The 19,432-nt window shown below is 40.3% G+C and overlaps 1 protein-coding gene across 2 annotated transcripts in view; it reads right to left on the minus strand.

Moving 5' to 3' along the window:
* Window positions 1–292: 292 nt before the first annotated feature.
* Window positions 293–19,432, minus strand: part of cadps2 (Ca++-dependent secretion activator 2) — a 309,850-nt gene continuing 290,710 nt past the window's right edge. For both annotated transcript variants that reach the window (XM_046036641.1, XM_046036640.1), the window contains 3 exons: window positions 11,202–11,309; window positions 5,323–5,427; window positions 293–4,672 (listed from right to left, as the gene is read on the minus strand). In XM_046036641.1, coding sequence (XP_045892597.1) covers window positions 4,502–4,672; window positions 5,323–5,427; window positions 11,202–11,309 — 384 coding nt within the window. In that variant the 3' untranslated portion in view covers window positions 293–4,501. The remainder of the gene's footprint in view (window positions 4,673–5,322; window positions 5,428–11,201; window positions 11,310–19,432) is intronic.

The raw sequence follows: 19,432 nt of genomic DNA on the forward strand, positions 1-19,432 counted from the left end.
CCACTGATTAACATACGAAACAGGGTTCCTATATTTCCTTAAACCCGACTTTTTTTTGATAAGGTGGGTGGGATATGCATGGTTTAACTAGCTTTAGGGGGAAGTAGGTATTTTTAGAAACAGCTAACTCCCCAAACAGAAAAGGGAGTTATATTTTATAAAGATTCCCTATGAAATCAGAATCGTTATGTCAACTCGCTGTTTTGGTGGCTGAAGCCAAAAAAAAAAAAAAAAAAAAACTTTTGACAAGTCTGACTTGTGAAAATAAAAACCCACAAGGTGAAAACACAGGTGCTTTAAAAACACTTTTTAATAGTGACACTTAGATAAGACACCTGAACAAAACAGGTGCACAGTAAGACAATATAAATATACATCTTAATATAGGTTTTTGTCCTTTAGTTTCTGTCCTTTGAACTGCACTGACACAAACTGGATTGGACAGTTAAAACAAACGGCAGGTTGTTGCACACAGTCGATCGGAGGGCCTACACTGAATTTACAGGTAAACTTTTTTTTTCTCAACAACACCACCACACAAACAGACGGCAGCCAATGAATTACAGCAGTGACGGGGCGCTTCGTCCACTCACAGCTGATCCGATTAAACCCATCAATCAGATTAAAAACAGATAGGACGGTCCCGTTAAAAAAAACAAAAAAAACAAAAATAGTCCAGAGTTTTCCAGTTCATTGGCACGTTTCTAAGACTTTGATCGATGTTGGATATGATGCACATCAGGCAGTACGACCATATCACTCTACAGCTCAACATAATTCTTCACAACAGTAACTATCACAATGAACAGAGATGACAGCAGATCTACAACTACATCAGCATGTAGTCGGTATTCTGAACAACTACTGCCCAATCTGACTCTGCGTTTTTGTATGGACCTGCGTTGATTTGTTTTACCTTTTCAAAGAACCTAGAAGCCTGTTTCAGGGCTATTTAATTTTGCAGTGGACAACCAGAGTAGAAAAATTTTACCACCTGAGGCCACTGGTTGTTGTTTAACAGTGGGGACAGTTTGAGTTACAGAAGGTTCGGATTCAGAAACTACAGCAGCACAGCAACCTCTCATTAGCTTGGAGTTGTAAGAGTTCTACTACAAATGTGAGACACCAAACAAACATCAAACCTTAAGCTCTTCAGTACTTTTGGCAGGTTCTGCAAAACCCTGGATTACATTCTGCGATGAAGCATCTGAGCATTAAACGCTAATGTTTAATTGTTGCTTTTACTATATCTGTGCATTGCAAATGCTGTATGGTAATAATGGAAAGAACACTAGAAAGTGTGGTTATGGTTAAGGGTCAAGTTCAATAACATAAAACTTGGGTCTATTTCCATTTCAAAGATATTGGATTGTTGGAAACAAACCCCCAGGTTAGACAAACTTACTTTGAATGGTAAATGAAGGTGGACAGTAATTTTTTTATCAAGCACTTTAAACATCCACCACAGTTAACAGACCCACTTCCTGCTTCAACTTTAACCTGCTGTACTAAACGTTGTTGTCTGCAATGACGTTTTCTTACCAACTTTTCAGGTGCACACACTTTTAGTTTGGTTTTGATAAACTAGCTAAATTGTTGGTTTATTTTTCAACCTGATTGATCTTCTGACTGCTCGTGTTTCTGGACCTTCTTTGACTTCTTTTTAGAGATGTCAACGTGATCCCAGATGTCAGCTTGGTGAGTACAGTGTTAATATTGCTGATAATTGATGTATAAAACTAAGAAGACCCAAACTGTAATAAAACCATAATTATCCTTTAAGATTTGGGAGAGTTTAAGCAACTGAAACACTTTTTAGGTAAAGATCGTGGTGGTGGTTAACAGGAGCTAACATAAATTTGTTCTGTGATGGGATGCAAATCAGTGACCAGCATAATAGCCGAATGTGCTACATACCCATTTAACATCCTAACCTTACTTTCTGCCTCAATACATAAAGACAGATTAGTGAAAAAACTTTGGCACTGGAAGTAAATTGTGTGTCGTGGATTGCTATAATTTCAGCTATAGGGCCAAATAATGGTGACCTGTACGCCCAAAGCAATTTCCTGGGCACATTCTTGCTTCCCAAAAGAAGAAGAACTCTTTAGATTTTACGTATCCCACAACCGTTCTTGCAGGGCCACACTCAGGACAATGACATGGTGAAGCTCAAAGAACAGCTTATTCAGTAGCATATTGCGGTGGTCCTTGAGCAGTCCTTCGACCTCAACAACAAACCCTGCCTAATAAAATGACTCATATGAGTGTTTTCTGATCTGACACCTTTAAGGTTATGGTGAGCTTAAATTAAAGCTACTGGGTTAAGGTTAGAGAAAGACTGTGGTCATGGTTAACAGGGAGAAACATCAGATTGTTTGTCAACGTTTGTTTTGAAAAGTCAAAGATGTGAACAGCTGTCTCCTGTGTCATAGTCAGATGCTTAGTTGACCCAATAATCCATCCCAAGTTTTTGGGTGCTAGAACAATGTCACGCTACTTCTGCTTTTGCTTGTCATTATTTGCACAACCGCAAGAGGTCGCGTGTCAAGAAAATGTGAACATAGGCTGACTTAAGTGTTTAAACAAACAACCAATGTTGTTGTTTTACTGGTGACAACTATTAATGATGTTTCAGCATTTAGTGGATGCTAGCAGGACTTTTGACTCAATAAAATAGGTTTATAAACAAAACTAAAACCACAATAGTATAAAGTAACATTCAAAGATGTCAGTAAATAACGTTTTAATAGAACAGTCAAATAGAACCCTACAATTCCAAGCTTTCTGTCAAATAAAACAAATTTTGTTCAGCTGAGCTGGCTGCTGTTGCTGTCAAGAAAATGATGTCAATGGCGGCGAGGTTGGTCAGACTTTGTTTTGAACAATAAGCTACAACAAAACAGGAAGGAGCAGCACTGACAGCGATCGCAGAGCTCTACTATACAAAATGACATCAATTAGAGTATGGCTGCACGTCGAAAAGGGCGGGGCTTCCTGTCCTGCAGGTGAGAGAGGGAGGACGAGGTTTGTGTCAGCACCGTGTCCTTCAGATGCCTCGCCTCACCTTGACTTCCTGTTTGTCGTACATTCTCACTCGTGTACATTTCAACACGCATGTACAGCAAAGTCCAGGATAATGAGCATGTGACAGGTTTGGTAAAAGGTGGGCGGTCGGGTGGGGAGGGGGTCACTACCTGAGCGTTTGCTCTTACCTGATCAGGACCTTCACTCAAGATGAATGATATGTAGCCTCTACTGCACATGTGCAACTGCACTCTGCATGCATAACATCATAGGAGGAGAAGAGCAACAGAGTGTGACATTGTTTAATCCTAAAATATTAAAGTTGAATGTTTTATCCCCCGAAAGATTTTCAATCGAGAAAATATTGTTTAGGCTCTAAAACTTAAAAAGGTTTCACCTTTTCATCACACGGTAGGGAACCTGGAAAGTACCGAAAAACAGACTACAGCATTGTTCGTTTTTGGTATTTTCATGGGATTTGTTGACAATACAAATTATAGAACAAAACCAACCTTGTCCTTTAATTCGTTAAGATTATCTTGTTGAACAAACTGTACGTGTCTGAGTGGAGTTATCTTCATGGTTGGCCAAGAAAGCTACATAACGGCTGGACTACACTATATATATATTTTCTATTATTTCTATTATTACTGTAATAAGTGACGATAACAATAATGTGTAATATATATGTGTATTATATCACACCTTTGTTCATCATGAACTAGCTGTATTTCTGTAGAAACAGCTGTCTGAATTAATATATTGCCTGTTAGCTAGTAAGATAATGTTAGCTATTAAGAAAATGTTAGCAAGCATACGTAATGTTAAATTCACAGTAACGGTGTTTGGACTTGTGGATCTTTATCACATTTTTTACCCCCTTTTAAAACAAAATCTACATTTTCATTCTTGAATGCCTGAATGAAGGTGATTTTAACAGAATGCGTTAACAACATGACTCGCTAGCTAACATTAGCACATCTTGGCTTGCTGTTTTTGCCCTTTTCTTATCATAAGATAGATTTACTGATTGTTTACTATTGTAGTTTCAGTTGTAATCTCAGTTTTTGCATTTATTGAGAAAAAATAAGCAGAGTTCAGTAAAGAAAATGCATTCACAACTTGTTCTGTTGCTGATAACAGCGAAGCTATTTTGCCCAGGTAGGTATCCATTTCTGTTCTGTTCAATTATATTAGTCAACCGTTGCTCCAGCTTACATTTAGTTTCTATTTTGCGCTCACTGAGTCAAGAACATGTGTAGATTTTGTCCAGCAGCGATCTTTTTCTTGTCATTTTCAGCCATCTTTTTATAAAATTAAATTTGTTGGCTGTAGTTTCAGTTTATAGTGAGAACTGCTCAGTGAAGAGCTCAGTGGAGGACACATATCATTAACTGCGATGGAACGTCCTGATCTGTTAGAGAGGATGAAAATCAGTAGTAACAGGGTGTGTATAGGTATGATAAGTGTGTGTTTAATCGTCCTCCTCATCGCTGTCTCTCATGCTGATACCCTGCAGGCCGTCGCCCGCCTTCACTGCAGCTGAGGCTTCCTCCACTGTCAGTCGGTTGTAGATGGTCTCGTAGCTCTTGTTGTTCAGTGTGCCGTCCAGGACGCCCTGCAGCCTGAAGTCACGGTAGGTCTTCTGTTGAGGTGGGAGGGTGGAGGGGTGGAGATAGGTAAAAGGAGAAGGGAGGGAAAAACACAGAGCATCTTAGGAATGCAGTTAGCGAGAGGAGGCGTCTGCCGTCCGGACAAAAGCGCCAAGATTGAGGCTCAAGGACGAGTCTTTTATATGTCGGACTGGGAAGGCAGACTGAGGCATCTGAGGGGTTTTTACATTCAGTCAGAAGCCATTATAATTGATGTCTCGCTGCTTTCCAGTTAAACTTGCACGTGTCTGTACATTAGCAACTTATGAAAAGACAAAAGCAGCGAGCAGTGAGCAGCAGCGCACAGTTGAGCAGTTTTGTGTTTCGTGTCTTGCCGCCTCTTCACAGCGCTGCTGCTGCTTTCAAGGACACTTCAGTATGGTTTGATTAATCTTTACTTTTTTCTTCTTTAACTACAATGTCAGTTCTGAGAGTTTTAACATGAATACATCACAACATTTTAAAATTCACTTTAGCCAGTCTCAGGCTCATTCACTGCCACTCTTTTCAAACAGCAAAGAAAAACAGACTTTGTATCTGGTCGGTAAAAGTAACCTTTCACCCAGAATGACGAAGAAGTCCTTATTTGGAAATGTGCATCTCAACAAGAAATTCAGTATCTCTCTCTTTTATATTTGCTCACCTTCACAATCTTGATCAGTGTTTTCAGCTGGTACATGTGAAGCTGCAGGTCCAGTCTGTCTGTCAGCCAAACACACACCGCTTTCGTGGAGCCGGTGTACCATTGCTGTAAGAAACAAAAACAAACAAAAAAGGATAGCCAAACTTTCACAAAACCAACTGTCTGACGGCTTGTGTTTCTTGACCCATTGGACTTCTTTTTAGGGATGTCACTCTGTAACCCATATCTAGACTTTTAATTTGGTGAGCACAATGTGGGAGAAGTGAAACCATTTACTGAGACTCTTTCATAAAAACTCTTTTGACTTTGTATTTGTAGAGAGAATTCACTTTAGAGGAACTGCAGCCTATCATACTTAAGCTTTGGTTTTGACACTCAGCTGTGGTAGCTCCTGATTGGAATTTACCACGAGACAAATAACTGATGATTATACGCTTTTCACAGTGAAACAAGTTAAACTAAAATCTTGAACAAAACTGTCTATTGAATCATATATATATATATATATGATTAAAAAGCTACTACAATCTAACCAATCCTGGACCACTCCCGAAATATAAATATCCAGTTTAGGTGAAGTCACTTTCTTTTCCTCTCACTCCACTCTGGCTGGTCATTGTGACGCTAGAAACAGCCCAGCGTTCAACATATTAATTTCTAAAATCCTCTACAGTCAACAATGAGTTGCGTCTGTTATATTACTTGTATTGTCACTAAACAGCTCCAGCTAGCATAGGGGTCGGTGTCCCCTGCTGGTGCGAATCCCACTAGCTTTGCAGTAAGAAGCAACGCAGAACCTCCATTACATTTATTCATTTAGCGGACGCTTTTATCCAAAGCGACTTACAATTGCTATCAGAGGTCGCCCGCCTCTGGAGCACCTGAATAAGTGATCCTATTATTTATTATTAAGTTGTGTAGCCTTGACTTAAAGGGGTTTTTAATTTAGACTTTTTTCAATGAAATTCTTGAGAACTTGTAATGTTGTACAACAAAGGACTTAGAAATTATTACTTTTATAGGTCAGGTGTTTATATTGTCCTGTCAGGTGTTGCCTGAACCACCTAGATACCTTCAAAACTTGCTTTGATGGCGAGCTACCCATGAATCCTTGAAACCTGGATCTTCTTCTCTCCTTCCCACTTAGAAGCATTGTACGGTGGAGACAACTAAAAGAAGTGAAAAGGCCTATTTTGAAATTTAGTTCTTTTTTGTTAAATTAAAGCAATACAATATATTATTTAAAGCATACATGAGTATCTTTGTCTGTGGTATTCTGAAACATTCACAGCTTTAAATTCGAATTTAGCTAGTGCCACTTGCTACATAAGGCTCTGTATAATTTTCTAGTGTGGAGAATTATGACCTCAGACCACCGGAGCACATTCTTTACACACCAAATAAAAGCAGCTTCATTCATCCTCCTGAAAGCATCATGAAGCTGTTTTTAAAGCTGTTTCACACTGATAAGAACTGTAATTATCTTCCAATTTAACAGACAAAAACAGTCCAAAGGTTATTTCATGTACTTGACAAAAGGCAAAACATGTCCGTGATCATTCGGCAGTCATGCAAATATTTGATTCTGTCTATTGTGGGAGCGACCTCTGACCTTCCCTTACAGTGGCTCCTTGTAATTATGTCAAAGTACAATAATGCAGTTTTTCACCAGGTTTAAGTAGGTAAGTGTCAACTGAATGCAAGAAAATGTACGCTAACTTACAAATGGGGATTCAAATTTAATCACAGGTCCTGATTGTCCAGAGAATTGTTGCTCGTAGCACACGGTAGACAAAATGGCTACTTCTCTGGAGAGTTGATGTGCATCGACACTGGGGAAAAAGGACAGTGGTGTATCCTGACATTTTGATGCGCCTCAAGATGCCACATTCGCCTTGTATTATTCATGCAAAATTTCTCTAGTTAGCAACAAATGTGAGTGGAGAGTGGCTGTGTGTGTTTCAGTTCACAGTTTTAACACACTTAAACACTGCTGAATGACATGCATTATTCTGTCTGTTGAGGACTCAGGAGGACAGTTTTAACCATAGTGTCGGTTTTTCTCATCATCCTCCATCATTTCCTCTTCCTCTCACCTTCCACACTAAATATATTTAGGCTGGAATTCGAGTTGTATGCTAATATGCTCACTGACTATCGCCTCATGCTCCGAGTTAACAGATGCTCAAGGATGTTGAAATTACTGGATGATATTTGCTGCCCTTGTGATGATTTCTTCTGATTTCCTTCTTTCTCCTCCTCCCTTCCTTCACCCGCTCTGTGAAACACTGTTATTTGAGTCTCTGGGAGGTGAGTTCCCTCAGAGCGGCTAATCAGCTGTCTGACGGTCGCCTAGCGAGCAGCTTTAACTGTCGCGTAAATTGAGTACGAAGACGTTCCTTAATTGAGCTGATTAGAGGACGAGAGTGAAAACACATGGAGAGAATATGTGGGGGAAGAAGGGTGGGCTGCACAGCACTGCATTAGTCCTGTCAGAAGCAAAATCTACATGATGAAAGGAGGGAGGTTCCCTCAATGTGTCACAGTAATGATGTAATTTAAACATTTGACACATATTCTCGTTTTGGCACAATTTTAAAAAAGAAATTGTTCAAATGATTTTAACAATCCTGTCCTAAAATCTCATTTTCTTAAATAAAAAATAAAAGCGAGATAAGATTATTTATTCTTGTGTTTTCATTTTTCCTTCATATAAGTATTTTGTCATTAAATCTTATTGTGGCTCGAGGTTTCGTCGTTGAGCTCCTAAAATTTGGTTTTCTCTAAAGGAGAATGAAATTATTTGTGTTTTCTTCACATGTATTTTCTTAATTCTATTTCTAAAATATTCCTGAATGTAAACAAAACCGCAACAGACAAAGTGGCATAATCCTAAACATTTCTTGTTTTAAAAAAAAAAAAAAAGAAGTAATTCTTAAAGGCTGAATCTGAGATTAAATGACTTCTTGTTAAGAGATGCCCATTGCTTTTCTTTTTTTCTTTTAAAGCATGCAGGTTTGTCCTTGTCAGCTGCTTCATCAAGGTGATTTAGCTCCTAATGTGAAGAGGATGGAGCTGTGTGTGTGTGTGTGTGTGTGTGTGTGTGTGTGTGTGTGTGTGTGGGCATTTATTACACTCCTTATCCACACAAAGACGTTCCCCGGTGAGTACTTGTAGACAAATAGACGGACAGGCACATGTGAGCATGCACACGCTGAACAAAAATGATGAACGTGTTTGCAGCTGATGCCTCACATCTTCGCTCACTTTTAACACACACTTTCTTCTTTCTTCTTTTTATCTGTCGGTGTCGACAAACCTTCTGTTAAAAAAAAAAGGCGCCTTAAATGAATTTGACTCTGACTCGCTCAGACGCACGTAAATAAGACAATTGTATACCCATAATGCTCCTGGCAGGAGGCCTGATGCTGCTGTATGAACACAGGGTTTACTGTTTGTGTGTAACACAGTATGTTTGTGTGTGATACATGTTGAAGGGCTGAGCGGACACACTTTGAGGCCCCGCCATCACCTCCTCCTTGGCGCATGACTGGGCGCTTCTGAGCTCCATTAGACTCATTTTCCTCACCGCCACCCCCCCCCCACACACACATTCACGCGTTACACACACACACAGATCGGCAGAGCGCAGCTCGAGCCTCAGCCAATACGCCGAACCCTCAGAGGAGGCGGCGGGTGGCAGAAATCCATCGCTCGGCTTCGTGCTGCTAATGTGTACGAAGGTCTGAGCTGCCATGTCTGCAGCGTTGACTCACGGTGGCGAGCTGAGGCGTGTTTGGCAACTCAGCGCTAAAATATTCTTATAAATCTGAATCCTGGAGGGGGGTAGTCGGTGAAGAAAACGGAGAGCGTGGGATGGGTAGATGGATAGGTGGAGGTGTTTGCATCTCCTGCAGAGCGAACCGACAGCTTTCTGTCTTTCCTAAGTGATAAACAGGTCAACAGAAGCAGTCAGTGTTTTCAGCCTCAAAGCGACCTGCTGCTGCTCTGAAACTGGAGAATCAAACCTCATACCAACAGTATAAACACCTGACTGTGAGCTCAATTTGTATAGATTTTTATTAGCTGAGTGTGCTTTCATATAGGCATTTACTGTGTATCTTAAGAAAAGATCAGATACAATAAAACCCTATAGTCCAATTTCCATATTAAGTGTATTTCCAACCATTTTCAATTTGAGCGTACGTTTTTATGATTACTGTATGTGTCTAACACATTCCCTCTCCCATAGTTTTGTGCTTTCTCGTCTCTCTCTCTCTCTCCTTCTGTCGCTTTCTGCAGGTATTTCTGCCTCCGGAACTAGAGAGTCTGGATCTGTGGTTGCAAGCCATGCACCATATAAGGAAAATCTGCAATGTGCGATAACATTGTTCAATATTAAGAGGACGATATGAAGAGGATTATAACTATTTTTAAAAAAAATTATATATATATATGTTTACAAAAGCAAATTTACTATATAAACTCAACCAAAGTGTCAATATAATAGATCACATTCCTGACATGAAAATACTGAGTGAGGTTTACAAAGAATAAAGAATGACGTCAGTCAGTATCAATCTCCTGTCCTTCTCCTCCTCCTTTTAATCCTGTGATTCAGTACCTGCAGGTAACATTACCGCTGGTAGAGAGGGGAAAGTCTGGTTTATCTCAGCCAGCAAATAAGTTTACAACAATGTGCCAAATTATGAGGTACGTGACAAACTAAGCTGAACAGTTTGACTACAGACAGCTTTCGTTTTAGCTAGTTTTTAGCAATTCGCTATTAGCAGAGCTAGCGCGCTGTGCTTGTGTAAAACAGTTTACACAAGCACAAGATAACAGTGAAGTTATCTTCACTTCACTGTCTCCACCGCAGCCTCTCTGCTCTCCTTCATATTTATATTATTCCACTACCATTCTATTATTTTACATCTCTTTGTGGAACTTGCATTGTGCTCCACTGTGTTCTCTTTCCTCCTGCTCTATCAGGGAGGTTTTGTCTGATGCGGCCGTGAACGCAGCTCGTAGGTGAACTTGCCAGGAGAATCGATTGTTGACCATTATGGTGTTTTTATGTTCTCAAACTCAGATCCACTCAGAGAATGGCCGGCTGACGGGAGGGACGTCACAACGATGTGTTGCTTTTTTGTCACAAAAAGCCCGGTTGTAAAGATTTCATAAGCAGGTCATGGCTTATGTGTCGTGTCATATTCTTACACTCTTGTTATGTATTTTTCATCTAAGGCTCACTGTGTCTACTTTTCTATGGACTGAGTTTAATATGTCTGAGACTTTCCATTTCTTATTTCAGACATGGCTTGCATTTTCTTGATCTCCTTCTTGCTTTTCCTGCCTCAGCAGCCAGCTGCAACCCAGGTGAGGCAGCAGAGGCACCAAAAACGTGTCAAGTAGCGTCAACTGTACAACCTCATCTGACTGCCTACTCTTCGCCAGACTACCTCAGGAGCCTCGCCAGATGCTTGCAAAAAGGCCATTATCAATGCTAATTTTCATATGCAAGGATATGCGACTCATTGCTGTTGTTTAAGGAGAAGATTTTCAGGACAATTAGAGAACTGGAAGCTTCCACTGAGGAGAGAAAACATAGCAGCAGATGAAAACATCTGATTTGTGTGGAGAGACCGTAAGGAGACCGTAACCTACTTCAAATTAATGCATGAAACAAACATAGAAGCTATATTTTTTTTTATAATGTCTTCCATATTCTTTCAGTCACTTTCAGGTTCAACTGGTGTGTTTTTATAGACATCATCTCACTGTGTCCATCTCATCTACAGTGATTTCTTTAATACCCTATTTGAGAATTAGCTTGATAGAAATGACTGACTCAACTACAAAAATAAACCAGCACTCACATCAAACACCTTCTCGACGTATAGCTCGTCGTTGACGCGGTCTCGCAGGATGTCCTGGTTCTGCCGTACGAAGGTTATGTAGGTGTCGGCCAGATCCATCCCTGGTTTCTGCAGGAGAGAGGACACGGACACAGGCCTGATATATATATGATATGATAAATATACCAGATATGAAGGACGATGTCAGACAGTCACAGCAAGCAGTTTGTTGAGCCTGGTGTTGAAAATGAGAACATGGCTGGAATTCATGGTGCACATTTTACTTCATCCATGCTGTTCATAAACTAATACTCCACTACAGCAGGAAGCCAATCAGCAGAGAGCCTGCTGGCTGCACATGAAGACCTCTGCACACATACAGAACTTTTTAGTTCTGTATAGTTACAGTTTTTATTATAGTGAGATGAAACAGAACCCCAAATAATAATGTCAACAGGAAAAAACAAACAACAATGCATAGAAAGCTGAAGTCCTCCCATTAGCTTGGGCCTAAGTTCCACGAAGTTCTACAACTCTACACAGTCTCTCACTCTCAGTGTTTCTTTCATCCGTCTGCCATCTGCTATTCAAATTGTACTAATCTCCTGCTGTCTATATGTTGTGAATTGATTAACTACGTCTATACTGATGGATGAAGGCCCCCAATTTCACTGTGGACACATAGAGCTACGTTGATTGTAGCAACAATGACGTTTTCTTCCTTTATACATGGAGCCTACTTTAAAACTGTTTTTGTAAATGTCTCATGTTCCTCAGCATAGTGAAGAAGCGTTTGTCCTCCTGCTGCCGACAGGACAGCGTCGACGCGACAGATGCTTCAGCAAAACATTACACAGCGCTAAAGTCTCAAATCTGATGTGACTCTAAACTAATGAGACCATTAACTCTTTCAATGTACAATTTTCTTACTATATCTTAAAGAAATTGTTAGAAAAAATTGTGTTGCAACACACCATGGTCAGAATCAGTAGGAAAACCACAAAACCTTAGCCATAAAGTTGCTCAGCCTGCGACACGACCAGAAAACACGCAAGTAATTTTGTTTCTGTTGAGAATTTTACTGTCATAAGTATTTGAAGGTCAATAAAGCACATGCTCAGTGTGTTTTTGTAAAGTCTGTACAGTTTGTTATGTTTTGCACACAGTATTGATCAAATTCAACAGAACAAATCAGAACAAAACATGACTTCAGGGTCTTACTTTGGCTCTAGTGAACTGCAATAACAATTTTATCTCATTTTGTTTTGTTTCTTATTTACTTCTGCAGTTCAATTTCAGTTTATGACCAATCCTTGTTCTAATTTTCATTTCAGCTGAAAAGAACCATATTTCTAACAAGAATTTTAATTCTTTTGATGTCTGGTGTGTGTCTCAGTGGGGAATGTTTTTCTGAATCATTCCTTCACACTACAAATGACCATCAAAATGATTTTGTTCCTACAATTTACTCAATTGTTGTCCTGAATTCACATTTCCATCCCCTTAAATTCCTTAATTTATTCCCTCACATGAGTAGCGCTTTCACCTTCACTGCACCAGTCGCCTCCACACTCTATGGACAATTTGGATTTACTAAAGTTTGATTTTGTTGCTGGAATGAGATATGTAGATATGTACATCCTTTAGATTTTAGCAACACAATGTTGAGATAATGTTGACATCCGTTAAACATTTAATGCTAAAAAGGATTGTTCTACCCAGTGCTTGAATTGGAATAAAAAGATGCAAGTAATCTGAAACAGAATGTTTGAAAGAGTCCTAAAGCGTGCGTTTTTTCACTTGTACGATTCATCGCGTCTTCCAGCTCTCTATGACGGACTCTAGTAGCGCTGTAAATTACAGGTTGCAAATTACAAAATTATGAAAACAAAATATGAATATTCAGCTCAGAATCAATAATGTCAGACGCCTAGCAGGCTCTGTAAATGTTTCAAGTGTGTTTTCGTTAAGGATAACACTGGTTTACACTCAACACAGGGAAGTGTTCAGCAACACCTGCAGCTTCCTGCAGGTGAAAATAATAAAAATAATAATCTACTGTGTAGAGAGTAACAAGAGGCTGCTGGAGCTGTTACACTGGAGGAAACAATAACTGCTGTGGAAGCAGCAGTCTGTTCGCCGTGGAGAGGCCAGAGGCAAGAGAAGTGGGTAAAACACTGTTCATTCACACTCCCTGTTGTCAAGGGAGATTACAACTGTAATGCTTATTGTAATTGCTTTGACATCTTTCACACCCGTTTTCTCTGAGCCGGCATGCGTCTGCCCCGAGGGGGTTGTTGTTCTGCTACAGCGCTGCTGAGCATGGCACGTCAGGTCCCCCGTGGAAAAACAAGGAAATGGAGCCTCAAGAAACCCAGAAACCTTTTGGCTTCACTTAAAGGCAAAAGGAAGGTTAGAGATTTGGGATTGTAACCTTTTGCTTATCAAATGCAACACAGGAGAAACACAAAATGTCACATGGTAAAAAAATAAAAAGGATCTTGACAGTCAACGCCATCACCTAATGTCAGCTCCGTCACAAACAGCATCAGGTGCCTAAATTTGGGTTTGTGATCTGACAAGCAAAGAACCAGCTACGTAGTTCACACACAGCTGATCTCTATACCTTTTCACCACGACAGATGTGACATCTTGTGATGTAGATGACTGATGGACAGTCTGTGCTTCTTACACCTCATCTTTGTAACATAGGTGCAAATAAATAAATCTGAACTGTTATCTAAGCATAAAGCTCAAATTTTACTTTTCACTTTCCCATAGTTGTGAATGTCTACTTGACATAAATATAGTCATTTGCCAATGTCTGCAACAGTCCATGCAGTTGGTGCATACTTCCATCTGTGAAAATGTCCACCCACACAGACACCCAGTGTGGTAGAGCTGAAATAATGAGTCGTGTCACCAATTAATTGACAGGCAGAAAATTAATCGGCAACGATTTTGATCAATTAATTGTAATTTTTCAAGTGAAAACCAATCTGTGGTTGCATCTTCTCCAATGTGAGGCGTTCCTGCTTTCCCGTTTCCGCACTCATAGTAACATATACTGTAACAGAAAATAGTGTACTCTCTCTGATAGTTGTAAGTAAAATGTTTTCTGATAAAAAAAAAAAAACTGTCACAGCAGATGTTTCAGATGCCTCGAACAGCGAGTGACAGACTGAGATCAGTCAGAGATGCTGTGATTCACACAGACCACTGGACAGATAGCAGGGGTTAAGGGGGGTCAGCATATGTGTGTGTGTGTGTGTGTGTGTGTGTGTAGGAAGAGTAGGGGTGGTATGAGCGTCATGTTCAACCAGAAAGAGGAGGGTCAGACCCAGTGACTGACAGGCCTGTCAGTCTCACCATAATCCTCTGGAGTGAGTGGAGAGATGAGAGTCTGGCAGATCGAGGATCATTGTTGAATGACGATTAGAAATGTTGACTGAATGAACCATGTGTGTCTTACTGGGTGTGTTAGAGTACTTGTCTCTGATCTGTTCCAGCAGACACGTCCAGGTCATGTCAATGTTTTTGCAGCTACATTTCAAAACTGTATAAGCATGTCAGAAGATTTCCATCTAGACTCAAAAAACAGAAATGACGTCTGTAGCGGGATGTTGATCTCACATCAAGATCGTCAACATCATTACTGAGTGACGAGTCTGGAAAATCTGAGAGACCGGTGTTATTTTTTTTTGACAAAAAGACTTGAGTCTATTCCTCTGGATATCCGTTTGCTGATTCAGGAGTGCTCTTAATCAAAAAATCCACCAGTGGAACAAGCCCATGTGACCTACTGGCCACAACTCCAAGCAAGCCTTTCCAATGACAGCATTGTGATTGTAGTGATTGAGCAGGCTACACATGCACATAGGACTACCGCTACACCAGGGATGTCATCGTCCATCCTGATGTTTCATTGTAGACATCGTCCGGTGAAAATTTTATAGACATCTCTCAACCCTGCAATGGAGGCTTTAAACATGCCCCACTGATTCTGTTCCCCGACTTTATCAACATGTTTCCAACTTTCCTGATGAAATTCCTCTGGGAATATAAGACCTCGTAGGACCTGGATTTACTCGATTTGTCCACCAGCCTCACCAAGCACCATATTCAACTCATCACCAGCTGGTGGTCAGTCGACATATAGCTGCAGGTATGATAATACAAATCAATTATCTTTGGTTTAATTTGCTTTGGAACCAGGTAAACGTACGAACACCTTCTGGACTGAATATGTTGTTGGATGGATAGTCAATGACTTGCACTGAAGGTGAAGTACCACTTTGTAGCGACGACAGGCATTTTCACCCAATCACGCCCCTCCAGACTTCGCCATAATTAAATATATGAGAGTGGAAGTCCCACAGTGACTCCTCCAGGACCCCACCCGAGAGTCCAAAAGATTGGCATTAATGCTACATTCTCATTTTCAGGGGGAAACTATCACTGCAGAGCTCTGTCAGAAGCTAGTGATTATCTTCTTTCAATAAGTTTGGTCTCAAAACTGGAACCGTGTATAGGGGTTACAGATATATAGAGCTCCTTTCGATCAGCACGCACAGACCCCCGCATCAGGTAACCTGCTTCGGTATTTGGTGGGCCCACATGGCATGTTACAGTGCTGTAATGTATGCTGGTTTATGAGACATTATTGAGGGTGCAAAGTCAGACGTGCGATTACCTGTCTTGGACTATAATTCCTGACCCTCTTTGTATTCAAGCTACCAAGGCATAAAAATAGATGGCTGCTGTTTGTTTGGCTGAGCCTTTGGCTGAGGCTGCTTTTACTGCTTTGGGCCACTTAGTTCTAATAAAGGTGAAATCTTAATGCTTCCAGTTTGCTTTCAACTTTGTGGCAACATTTTGTGCTCTGACCTCAACACCACCTAACACCTTCAGGTTGACCAGATCTTATCAACCAACATCAGCGTTAGCCCTGGCTAGCAGCACAGTGCCTCAGAGGTTAGTACAGTATCCTCACAGAGCAGAGTTCGAATCCAAGCTGTGGCAGATCCTTTCTTGTGGAGTTTGCACGTTTTCCCGACGAGGAGGCTACAACCCATGGGCTCTGGCGTCGGCCGCAAGTACACCTCTTAAGGTGTAGGGGAGTGAGGTTTACTCACTGCACCGCCTCGCTGGCTTCCGTCACACATTTGCATGGATTTCCTCAAGTGTATGTGTACTAGGGTAATCTGGGCGCTGCTCCTTATACTTAGGGTTGGTCAAATTTGATTAGACGTTGTACTGTATGTGATTGTGTTGTGACAATAAACTTGACTTGATTCACTAAAGCTCTTGTGGCTGAATGGGAGCAAATCCCTGCGGCCAGGTTCCAAAAGGTAGTCAGGTGGAGAGAATGAAACCAGAAGAGTGGAGGCTGTTAGAAAAGCACATTCTTGAATCACATGTTCATCACATATGGGGATAATGTTCAGGTGTCATTATACTTCCGTCATACAGTGTACTGAAGACAAGTACAGTGTGGCTGGACGGCCCAAAACAGGGTAAGTAAGAGCAACTTTTAAAAATATATCTGTGCAAGTGCGGACAGGGTCAAATCGAGAAAAAAATCAGTACCACAACGTTCAAGACTGAGTGTGTGTGTGTGTGTCACTGGCAACATATTACTGCCCTTGTTGTCACTTGAGACATCAATTCCATCCCCTTAAGGCTTAGTCTCAATCATTTACCTCTCCTTTCTCTCGTTCTGACGAGGTGACAAAGCAGCATGACAGATCAGACACGCCGGCACAGTTCCAGCCACTGAGATTAAGACTTTAACACAAGAGAAAAGAAAGACGGAAAGAAAAAAAACCCACATACAAGCAGCTCAGTGCTCTTGTCACGCTCTGCCCTCTGTCTGTTTTGTCTCCTTCACCATTTCTTCACTTGTAGCCAAACACCAGTAATCCCCTCCGCGCCGGGATAATGGCCGCCTGGTTGCTCGTCAACATTTGACAACAAAAAAAAAAATAAAATGAGTGTAAAATTAAACGATGTTCCTGTTCGGATACAGACAGGGAGGAGATTGGGGGGGAGGGAGGAAGAGAGGCTCGTTGATAATAAGCGGTTAGTGGGGGAGGAGGAGGGGAAGAGGGAAGTGAAATGCCAGATAATTACACACTGCTACCAGTCTTGTTTTCTGCCCTATATTCATTTCATTTATACCAGGTGCATGTTGTGTGTGTACAAATATGTGCATTTGCATGTCAGTTTAAAATATCTGTGCTGATGATGCTAAAATACAGAGGAGAAAATATCAATTCTCTGTCCTGTCCACTGTAACTGTTGATGCAGCAATAAAGACTTGACAGCTGCAACCAATGCTGGATCAGCAGTCCAAAGTGATTGTTCATATCGCTTCTTTTTGTCCAACTTACAGTCTAAATAGACACGACAATTTATAATCATATCAAATTAAGAAAAGCAGCAGATCGTCACGTTTGAGAAACAAGGACCAGATAATGTTTGGTATATTTAGCCGATTGATTGAGCGATTATGAAAATGTTCATTTGTTAATTTACTGTTTATTAATTCATGGATGAGTATTAATTAATCATTTTAAATCTTCAAAAATATTCTGTACGCAGGATTTTACTTAGCAGTCTTTAAAAATACCCAGACAGACTTAAACCAGGGACACTGTAATTACACGGTCAACGTCTCCAACCCTCAGACCTCCAAAACCCCTCTGACAAAAGTCAGCTAATACATTTTATTTAAATATTTCTGAGTGCTTTGGTCTCCAGAAACATTTGGAGCGGCCCTGCAGGACTGTGTCGTGTTCAAGATGGTATGGAGCCAGTGATGATGATTGCTGTCTCACTGTTTGTGTTCCTGCTTTGCTAGTGTACATATGTTTGATATGAGCATATGTGGCTGTCTGTCACTGGTATCTTGGCCGTACAGACGAGGACACGTCAGACCTGCTGAACATGTGTGAGCCAGTTTGAGAAACAAACTGAATGACTCTTTTACTTTACAACACTTCACTACAAAAAGTTTAAATTAGGTAAGTAAATAAAGTAATACAGTAACATTAATATTTGATTCAGGATTGTCTGGGTTAAATTCAAATAGGCCCACTGTAACTCTTCTAGGGAGCCACTGTTTAATTCAAGGAGCCAATAAACAATATTGTGAAAACTGCACACCTGCACACCGTGTGTGAGCTTAAAATGAATTGACATTAAACAAATTAGATATTCAATATAATGAATGTAATTTTTTGTTAATCGACAGAAATGTGAATCTTAAATATAAAGAAAAAGAATCTGAGTAAAACCATATTTTTATCAGTGTGAATCTGTCAATCAGCTTATATTTATGGTTATGGTCATAATAGCGATAACAGCTAGGCCTACAAACTAGGATACTCAATCATCATTGTATTAAAAATGTGGCTGACATTTAGAGCTGGTGATAAAAGTTATAATCTAAATCAGTGGTTCTCAAAGTGGGTCCGAGGACCCCCAGGGGTCCTTGAGGGATATATGACTATTTCAGTCATGGGTTGCAAACACTTTCTGCAATAAAACATACAAAAGAAAAAAATGGGAGTCAGATTGGAGATCCTAGGTCAAAATCTTATCTGTTGTTTACGATCTAGCTACACTGTACGGAGTTGGATAATAATGTGCACGTTAACGCTCATTTGTTTATCGACGCACAGACTCGCTCTGTTGGTCTTTATCAACACAAAAATAACGTAACGTAACGTAAATATCAAAACAGTGTATATGTTGACGGCTGTCCGTCGCTGAGGGTACGTACATCAGCCTGTGACGCATGTTTACCAACAGTTTAATTTTCTAGATTAGCTGACTCACTGAATAAATGTACATGACTAAAGCTTATAAAATAAAGATAATGAATAATGTGACTCTGGTCTTGATACAACCTGGAAAAGAGAGGTTGCAGTGCAGGACTTTTTATGGTTCATTATTCCAGCGGCATGCTCTGGATCAAACTTTAGTACTAAGTGTGCAAAGTAAAATTAATAGTTTATCAAACTTAAGTTTACTTTCATAGTCAGGTAAAAACACCAATTAATGTTTCTACATCCACTGAAGATGGAAAAGCAAGCGAGAAAGGCTTGTCGAGGTAGAGTAACTTCAAACTGAAACAAGTTCCTAAAAATTGAGAGTTAACAGATAAATCAGATAAATGTACCCCTTTAATAAAAGGTATTTCCCCCTAAAATATAAAGAAAGAAAAGCAGAAAGTCTCCAAAATGTAA

Source organism: Micropterus dolomieu, linkage group LG22 (genome assembly GCF_021292245.1).
Source record: "Micropterus dolomieu isolate WLL.071019.BEF.003 ecotype Adirondacks linkage group LG22, ASM2129224v1, whole genome shotgun sequence".
Classification (NCBI taxonomy): Eukaryota; Metazoa; Chordata; class Actinopteri; order Centrarchiformes; family Centrarchidae; genus Micropterus; species Micropterus dolomieu.